The 9,549-nt window shown below is 52.6% G+C and overlaps 1 protein-coding gene across 1 annotated transcript; it reads left to right on the top strand.

Moving 5' to 3' along the window:
- The first annotated feature begins 1,593 nt into the window (after window positions 1–1,593).
- On the top strand, window positions 1,594–9,549 carry LOC127462871 (olfactory receptor 14J1-like). The gene is made up of 2 exons (XM_051771806.1): window positions 1,594–2,505; window positions 9,544–9,549. Exons 1-2 carry the CDS (start codon window positions 1,594–1,596, stop codon window positions 9,547–9,549), a joined length of 918 nt encoding a protein of 305 aa, XP_051627766.1.

The following is a 9,549-nucleotide window of genomic DNA, read 5'->3' as shown; positions in this document are numbered from 1 at the left end:
AGGGCACAGGAGAGAAGGCAGAGAGATGAGAAGCAGCCTGGGCTGGGAAGTGACTGAGCTCTCACCACGCAAGAAACCTTCCCAGGATTTGAATGAAGAATTCTCTGGCTGTAGGAAAGTTCAACTTGCCTTCCTGGAGGCATCTCCTCAAGCTGGCACATCCCACAGCTTCCAGGATCTTTCAGCAGGACTCTCCCAGTTGCTGCAGTGCAGGGGAAGTGGCCATATGGCAGAGCAGGGCAGGAGCTGCAGGCAGCAAGGGCAGAGGAGAAGGGAGCAGGAGGTTCAAGGGATCCTGGGCTGGGAGGACAGGGCAGAGCTGCTCAGGGCAGGAACCTTGCCAGCCCTTTGCCACGGTCAGGCTGTGGCTGCAGAGCAGTGCAGGTGAGTTGCTGCAAGTGCCTCTGCCAGCTGCCAAATGGCAGCAGTGGCAGGAGCTGTCAGGATGGCTCTGCTGGATTTGCTGGGGTGCAGCAGGAGAAGCTGCTGCAGAGCAGGACTTGCTGCTGCCCCCTCAGAGGCCCAGGGCCAGAAGGTTCCCTGTGCCAGGGCTGGCTGTGGGGTGGGAAGGTGGGGGTGCAGCCAGGGGTGCCCAGGGCTGTGGGGCAGAGCAGGGTCCTGCCCCCAGGGCTCTGTGTGCTGGGGCAGGGACTCTGCTGCCTGCCAGGGGCAGCTCTCAGCCCGGCCAAGGAGCTGCCACGGGGCTGGGGGAGAAGGGTTGTGGGGAAGGAACAACTCCTGGGAGGGCAGAGCAGGGCAGAGTCCTTCTGATCTCCACAGTGTGCTGCAGGGATGAGGGCTGGTCACAGCTCCAGATCAAAGCAGGAAATTTCCCAGAAGGTATTTGCAAGAGGCACAGACAGACAGGGGGTACCTTAAAGGGAATGAACCAGTTCTTTCAGTGTTATACTCTGGGTTGTCTGGGTGCTGACTGAGACAGGGAAATGAATTTGTGAGCACAGGAGACACTGAAACTTGAACTCTGTTAGATTAGAGGGGATGGAACCTGAGAGTATCAGACATTAAAACTGTCTTATAGATGCAGCAGTGTCACTTTCTCAGGCCTGGGCCCAGGGAAGCAGCTGCTGGCAGGGACAGCTCCAGGCAGCAGAGCCCTGGGCAGGGAGTGGGGGGCAAGTGCCCCCAAGGCCTGGGGGACGGGCCGTTCAGGCAACTCTGGGGGCCCTTCCCTGCAGCTCTGCTGGGCACTGTGTGCTGGGCCATAGAAATGAGGATTCCTGCAGTGGAAAAGAACCTTCCCCAGGTGTGATTGTAAAAATAAATACCACAGTAACATAAATTCTAAGCTCAAACTAAGCTTCTGCTCTGCAGCCTCAGCTCTTCTGAGTCATTAGAGATGGAACTTTTGTATTCAAGGACTGTTACATCTGACATTCCTCATGTGTGTGACAGCTCTTCCAAAAAAGTTCCATGTCCCCTTAAGCAGAGGAAAACTTACTCATTGGCAGTGCATTTGGTGACATTTGACACATGGATTTCTTTTAGAAATGGAGTTGCTTTTTCACAGAGGTCTGTCTTAACTGATCCCTGTCCTTTCCTTTTTTGAATAGTCCCTGTGCTAAGAAGCAGCCAATGTCCAACAGCAGCTCCATGGCCCAGTTCCTCCTCCTGGCATTGGCAGACAGGTGGGAGCTGCAGCTCCTGCACTTCTGGCTCTTCCTGACCATCTCCCTGGCTGCCCTCCTGGCCAACGGCCTCATCCTCAGCGCCGTAGCCTGTGACCACCACCTGCACACCCCCATGGGCTTCTTCCTGCTCAACCTCTCCCTCACAGACCTGGGCTGCATCTGCACCACTGTCCCCAAAGCCATGCACAATTCCCTCCAGAACACCACAGCCATCTCCTACATGGGATGTGCTGCACAGGCCTTTTTCTTTCTGTTCTTCATCTCATCAGAGTATTTCCTCCTCACCATCATGTGCTACGACCGCTACGTTGCCATCTGCAAACCCCTGCACTACGGGACCCTCCTGGGCAGCAGAGCTTGTGCCCACATGGCAGCAGCTGCCTGGGCCACTGGCTTTCTCAATGCTCTGCTGCACACAGCCAATACATTTTCCCTGTCCCTGTGCCAGGGCAATGCCCTGGGCCAGTTCTTCTGTGAAATCCCCCCCATCCTCAAGCTCTCCTGCTCACACTCAGGCTACCTCAGGGAACTTGGGCTCATTGTGTTTAGTGCCTGTTTAGCATTTGGGTGTTTTGTTTTCATTGTTTTCTCCTATGTGCAGATCTTCAGGGCTGTGCTGAGGATCCCCTCTCAGCAGGGACGGCACAAAGCCTTTTCCACGTGCCTCCCTCACTTGGCCGTGGTCTCCCTGTTCCTCAGCACTGCCATATTTGCCTACCTGAAGCCCCCCTCCATCTCCTCCCCATCCCTGGATCTGGTGGTGTCTCTTCTGTACTCAGTGGTGCCTCCAGCACTGAACCCCCTCATCTACAGCCTCAGGAACCAGGAGCTCAAGGATGCCCTGAGGAAACTGATGGTTGGATTTAGAGGCAATAATAAAGTGTGTCTTTTCTTCTGCAGAACATTCCAAATGTAACTCATTGCAATCTAAGCCTTTTTTCTCCTATATGTCCATTTTATTGTCAATACATTTCCTTACTCTTTTTCTACTTTTATAGTGTTATCCACAAATCAATGGCGTTGCTCATATGATTTCTACATCAGCATCTACCATTCTTCTGTAATCCAAAGACTTTCAAAAGGCTTGTTCTCTGTACATTTGAGTAGAATAAAGTTCCCTGCCCTGACCTGAGTGTCCAAGATGCTTCCTCAGCCCTTCTCTGGAGCTGCAGGGGCAGTGCCTGTGTGCAGAGCTGAAGGGAAGAGACTCCCAGCACAGCAGCACAGCCAGGGACAAGGGCACTTGCTCCTTCCACATCTGCTCTCCAGCTCCACACTGTCCTTCCCAGCCCTGCTGTGGGTGCAAGGCCTGAGTGCTCTGGCATCTTGGGCACAGTCCTGCTGTGTGTCCGTGCTGGGATCACAGGCAGGGACAGGCCCTGGCACTGCTGGCACAGAGCTGGGCTCCACACCAGCAGCTCCATCAGCCAAGGGCATCTCCTGAGGGCAGGGCAGGAAGGGTTCAGGCTCTCCCTCCACAGTCCCTGTCAGCAATGTGCTCCAGGAATGCCCTGGCAAAGCAAATGCCCGTGCCCAGCTGAGAGTGGGAGTGTGCAGGGTGGGGGCACACAGCAGTGTCCTGGCACAGCCAGAGCTCCTGGTCCAGACCCGAGGGAGCAGCAGGGCAGGGGCTGGGCTGTGTCTTTGTTCCAGGGACAGCCTGGGAAGGTGCCCCAGGGCCACTGTCACAGAGCAGCCCCTGCCACCCCAGTTCCCAGCCCTGGGCTCTCACCCCACCTGCAAGAGGTTGGTTGTCCCTCCATGGAGGGACATCAAGGGACCAGGTCAGAAGTGAACATTTGCTTTGTACTGAGGACACTTCAGCATGTCTGCTCCATCCCTGCCCTGCCTTCTGGCCTGTCCCTTTCCCTGCCCAGCAGGAAAGCAGCCTGGCTGGGTAGCATTGCCCCTGGGCAGGCAGGAAGGGCTCTGCAGGCAGGAGTGGCACTGCCCTCCAGCAGAGGCACTTCTGCCCTTTCCCAAAGCACAGAGCACAGCTGGGCACTGGGATGCAGCCAGAGGCACCCACAGCTCCATGGGTCACCCTCTGAGCTGCCTGCACAGCTTCAGTGAGCACCAAACAGGTGCTCTCGCTCACAGGACTCCAAACAGGAGAGACAGGACACGAAGAGCTAAATATTTCAATAGAAAATTGAAAATCAGACCTCATCAGTGGAATCTCCCCTCATATGAATTGGGGTACGTCCCCAGACTTCAGAAAAATTTTTTTCTTCCTCTCTCTCATGACCTGCTCCATGATTGTGGATGGGAACAGCCTCATCATGGGGCTGCTGGAGAAAAACTTGGAAACCTGCTATGGTTCCACCACTCTGAGTGACCCCTGACTGGGGACAGCACAGTCTCTGCTCCCAGCACTGTCACTGCCATTTCCTGCACCTTTGGCACATACAGAGTGTTTCCTGCTGTGGCCCCATCCCATGACCAGCACTGGGCTGTTTGCCAGCCCTGCTCTCTGCAAGACCCATGGGCTGGAAGGGTTGTCTCCAGCAGAGCTGCACCCTGGCTCGGGGCATTTCTCTCATCTACAGTCACAATTTCCTGCTTCTCCCAGACATTGTTTATGACCCTGATGAACTGGGTCACTTCTTCTGTCACCTTGCTCCAGGGCTGGGACTCTCCTGCAGTGTCACCATGACACTGCTGCTCTCTGCTTTCCAGGTTCCATTTTCAGATCCAGTCTTCCCCTCCTGTTCCCAGGGACATCCTGGGAGTGCTTCAGAGCTGCCATCCTGGGGCAGCTCCTGCCCAGCGTGGGCAGGCACAAGGTCTCTCCAGCTGCTCCTCTCCCCTCCCCAGTGCCACTGTTTTCTGCAGCCTCCTCATCCTTGCCCAGCACAGCCCTCCTGGCACAGTTGGACACAGCCCTTGTTCTACCCCCTCCTCAGGCACCTGCCCAACCCCCTCAGCTCCAGCCTGATGGCCACAAACCTTCAGGGCAGGGAGGCACTGGGGAAAATGCTCAGGACACCCATGGACTGCAGGGAGAGGCCACTGGAGTGGTGGGTCTGTAGGGAGAAATCACTGCTGCCTCCCTTCTGAATCACCCTCAGGACCTGGACAAGCCTGGATTTTGTTTTGTTTCCATGAGGCCCTGCAGTGTCAAAATGACCCCTTGATTCCATGAGGCTGCACAGTGTCCCCAGGTTCCTTTGGCTCCAGAATGCCCTGTAGTGTCACGGTGGTCCCTTCAGTCCATGAGGTGTCCTCAGTGTCACAATGACCCCTTGATTCCATGAAGTTGCACAGTGTCCATAGGTTCCTTTTTTCCCTGAGTTTCCCCAGTGTCACAATGGTCCCTTGATTCCATAGGGTTTCTCCAGTGTCCCAAGGTCCATTTGGCTCCAAAAAGGCCCTGTAGTGCCACAGTGGTCCCTTGATTTTATGAGGTTCACCTGTGTCCAAGGGTTTCTTTGTTTCCATGAGGCTCCACAGTGACACAATGGCCCCCTGGTTCCATGAGGTGCCAAAAGGTTTCAGGGTTCCTTTTGTTCCATGAGGCCCCAAATGTTAAATGGTCCCCTGGTTCCACAAGATTTCACAGTGTCCCTGTGTTCCTTGGTTTCCATGAGGCCCTGCAGTGCCACAATGGCCCCTTGATTCCATGAGGTTGCACAGTGTCATCACAGAGCTGAGCCCACCCAGATGGAAGTTTGGGGGAGATTAGGAGGAACTGGGACAAAAAGGATTGGATATTTGGGGAACGAAAGAGGGGCTTGGCCAACAGAGAGGAAAAATTTCGATGAGGTAAAACCAGGTTCAGGTAATGCTGAGGGTGCTGAAACACTGAGTGTGCAAAACATTACTGATGGACCTTTATCCTCCTTGTAACCTCAAGTCCCAACAGTAGCTAAAACGGCTGCTCCTCTCACTGAGAGGAATCCACTGCTCTAATCCCAACCTCAACCGGACCTGGAAGGCAAAGCCCAAACCCAGAACTCCAGACTCTTATTTATACTCTAATGCCCACCCCATTCCTAAACCAGTATTACCAGTATGAAAAGCCAAACTAATCCTGACTCAGCCCAAAAAGCTCTTCCCCTAATCATGAACCAGACACTGCCAGCAGAACAACAAACCTCCCAAAGTTCTGCCTAATCTCCACCCTGAGCTCTGAACCCCAAGCCCTGACCATTCAGCACCCCCACAGCTCTTGGGAGCAGGGCAAGGACCTGGAGGGCCCAGAGCAGGCCCAGGGGGTTGGCAGAGGAATGGGAGGTGCCCTGGATCTGCTCAGCTCTGCAGTGACCCCCAGGAGAAGGGCCTGGGCTCTGGCAGGGATGTCCTGTGGCACAGGGGCTCAGGATCCAAGGTAAGAAGGCCAAGTGCACATGGCAACAGCCAGAGCTGGTGCAGAGACACCAGGGAGGGTCTAGAAATGCTGCTGGGAGGGGGTGGGAAAGCAGGAGGGGTGTGTGCAGCCTGCAAGGCCAGAGCAGCAGCAGGGCCAGGGCAGGACAGCCTGCAGGAGAGATGGCCAAGGGCTCTGGCAGGGCTGCAAGGCCCAAAGGCACCCAGGCCTTTGTCCCCTTGCCTCTGGCAGCTGCCTCTGCCACTCAGGCCACCACAAGCAACTTTCCTGGTAGGTTCTGCCCTTGGGTTCTGCCTCGCCCCTCCCTCAGCAGCCTGGCAGGGGTTGCCCAGTTTTGGGCCTTTGTTGTTCCTCCCCCTCCCATCCCAGTGCCCCCCAAACAGCCCTGAGCCAGCCGGGAGGGACAGGATCTGCTGGGCCAGGGCCTGGGGCTCAGCCCTTGGCCTTTGTGCTCCACAAAACCAAGGCAGGCTTTGCTCAGCATTGCAGGGGCCTGCCCAGAGCCTTTGTCTGCCTGCACTCCTGGCCTCCAAGGAGCTGCTCCAAGGAGTCCCTGGGGAGGCTTTGGCAGTGCCTGCCCTCAGTGGGGCCCAGCAATGCTTCAAGGCACTTGCAGTTTGGCTTCTGACTTCTTCAGCAGCTGCTTCAATCTTCTCTCAGCACCTCAGGATCATGGGCTGGGCTGCAAACACACTGTGGGGCTCATTAAAATGCAGAAATCCCTCAGGATCTCTTTGTCTTCCTTTAATTGTCTTCAGGGCAATTTCAAAACAAGACTTTGAAGTTTGTACTTTTTTTTGAAATCAAAGAATGGATATTTTTTAGTTCAGAGGAGAGGTGATAGAGGTGTTCTCCAAGTGATCTTGATGCTGACTGTCTCCTCAGGAGATCCACAATGACCCTGGATGATCAACCTTGCTCCTCACCCCCCAGCCTCACCAGTTCTGACATGGTCCATCTTGGACTGACAGCTGATGCAGCTCAAAACACACTGTGGGACCCATTAAAATACTGGAAAACAAATTATTTTTCTTTCTTTAATTGTCTTCAAGACGTCAACAAGTAATTGGAGTTGTTTTGTAGTTTAGCTGAGGAGGAAGATTTTAAAGTGGACGTCATGAAAAATATTTTTTTTTATGAAAGGGAATGATTTACACAGAGCCTTGGGATGCAAGAGGGTCAGGGTGCAAAGGATTTGGACACAAAGATAAGGGGGCAAAAGAGTTTAGTATCATTTAATTATTGACCTGTTTAACAGTTATCAGGTGATTCAATAGCATTTGCCACAATTTTAACAGTGACTGAATTAGAGATTCACAACAACAACATTCACCCCACTGTCAATTCACACCCACACCCAGGCAGAGATGTGTGCACACATCAAGAGCTGGCTGTGGAAAGATCCCTCTCCCAAATTCTCGTTGTCAGGGAAACACTCCCACCAATCCCTTTGTGTTTGCCACCAGACAAGGGTCCCAGCTGGAGGAGTGTTTGTGGAGGGGGATCAGAATTGTCCTGGGCATCAGCGCCGCTCTTTGCAGTGTTGCAAACTGGAGGGTTCCCGAGCTGGGAGAGGCTGCCAGAGGTGTCCCACTGAGAGGGAGGGGCTGGGGAGCTGCCAGGGCCTCCCTCAGCCCCGCTGGGTGTGGGCTCACAAGGGGACTGGCTTTAGTTATCTGCTGAATTTCCATCCTGGTGTCAGGAATGACTGGAGTTTCCAAACTATTTGGGAATTGTATCCAAACTGTTCCATTTGGGCTGTGATTCAGGCAGGGAATGTTCCAAGGCTTTCAGGGGATGACTGATTATCTTGTTTTCCCTAACTGTTCCACTCCAGATTGTTCCCACCTGTATCATCCAGGAGCACCTGGTCCAGTCCAGGGACACTTCCTCACACTCCTGGTCCAGTCCAGGGGCTCTTCATTGCTCAGCTGGTTTGGTCAAGGCTTGTCAGGAGCTCCTGAGATCATCGACCAGGTTTGAGGACAATGGGGGGAGGATGCACCACCACAGAGGCTTCTAAGAAAGACGGGGACAAACTTTGTGTAAGGACATCTCTGAGCACTCTCCAAGGTGTTTGCAGATGAAAACATTGTGCTCATAGTCTAAGACAGTCACAGGGCTACATTTTACCAAGACCTGGAGTAGCAGAACAAGGGGTAATGTCTTTAAACTGAAATAGAGGGGCTTTATATTGGATAAAATGAAGAAATATTTACCAGTGGGGCTGGCAAGAACTGCAACAGGTTCCAAGAGAAGTGGATGTCCCATCCCTGCATTTGTCCAAAATCAGGAACTTTGAGCAGCCTCAATTAGTGAAGACATCACTCTCCATGTCCCCGAGTTTGGACCAGATGACCTTTTATCTCCCTTCCAACCCAAACCATTCTGGGATTCTTTGAGTCTAAAGTCCCAGGCTCCTTCTCCAAAGAATTTCTATTGCTAGGATATGAATTACCATGTTTTTGAAGAAGCCATTCTAAGCCCAAAAGATAACAAATTAATTCCAAGGAAGTTCCAAGGTATCTGTAGGAAACTGTAACCAAGTGGGTCAATGGCAGAACCTCTCAGGGTGACCTTGCAGCTGAGGATGGGGGATTTGGCCTCGGGCTCTGAGACTCATGATGGGCAGCCAGAAAGGGGATTTGGGGACTGGGCAAGACTTGTCATGGGATGTCTAGTGAAGAACCAAAGCAAGGTGAGAATCACAGTGGTCACTGGAGGAACAAGCATAACAGCTGATGCCTGTGCAGCTGATGCTAAGGAAAAAAAGCTCAGGAGCAGTTAATTGAGTGTGAGATAAGGAAAGGGTTTAATTTGTGCCAAGGCATAGATGTTACAGGACACACACCGGCTGTGCCTGAGATGTTCCATTTTATAATACTACCTGTCCAATCCCAAGTGTTTCCACCCCATTGCTTTTGCTCTGGTCCACCCCCTGGCCCACCCCTTGGGAATTGGGTCTGGGGGCTTTTGGGACCCTCTCTTCATCACCATCACCATCCTCAGAGCACAAAGGGTACACGGTCACCCAGTTCTTGACTCTGTTCTGTTGTTCAGGCCAAGATATGAGTGTTCTCTAAACAGCATAGACCTTGCCTTGACAAAAGACTAAACATTTTCTACTGGAATTCAGGGGTAGGATTGATATGGGGAACATAGAATGGGGTAATAGGGTAGGGAATGTGTAAACTATTGTGCCAAAGGGTGAGGGATAGAATATAGCTACTTCTAAAATCTACTTCTACTACTTATAATTACTTATAAAGCTTATAAAATTAGAAAAATAAGAAACGAAAAGGGTCGTAAGGATCAATGGAAGTCCCGGTTCATTTGTGATGATCCAATTTAAGAGCACCAATGGTTTATTTTCTGCTACGTCTTTGTCCAGCGTTTTTAAGGACTGGCTGACAGCTCCAGCTTTTGCTTTAGTTTTTGGGGAACACCTCCCCTCGTGGGAATACATCCCTCCCATCCTAATAGGTCACCTCTTGTTTGCTGAAGCCGGATTTTTCTTCTTTTCTCCTTTTTCGTCCTTTTTCCCTTTTTGTCCTGTCTTTGCAGAGGTGA

The sequence above is a fragment of the Manacus candei genome, unplaced genomic scaffold (assembly GCF_025592945.1).
Source record: "Manacus candei isolate 608988 ecotype Guabito, Panama unplaced genomic scaffold, ASM2559294v1 h1tg000142l, whole genome shotgun sequence".
NCBI lineage: Eukaryota > Metazoa > Chordata > Aves > Passeriformes > Pipridae > Manacus > Manacus candei.
Note: the sequence above shows the minus strand (reverse complement) of the source record. Positions and strands in the feature narration are given on the sequence as shown.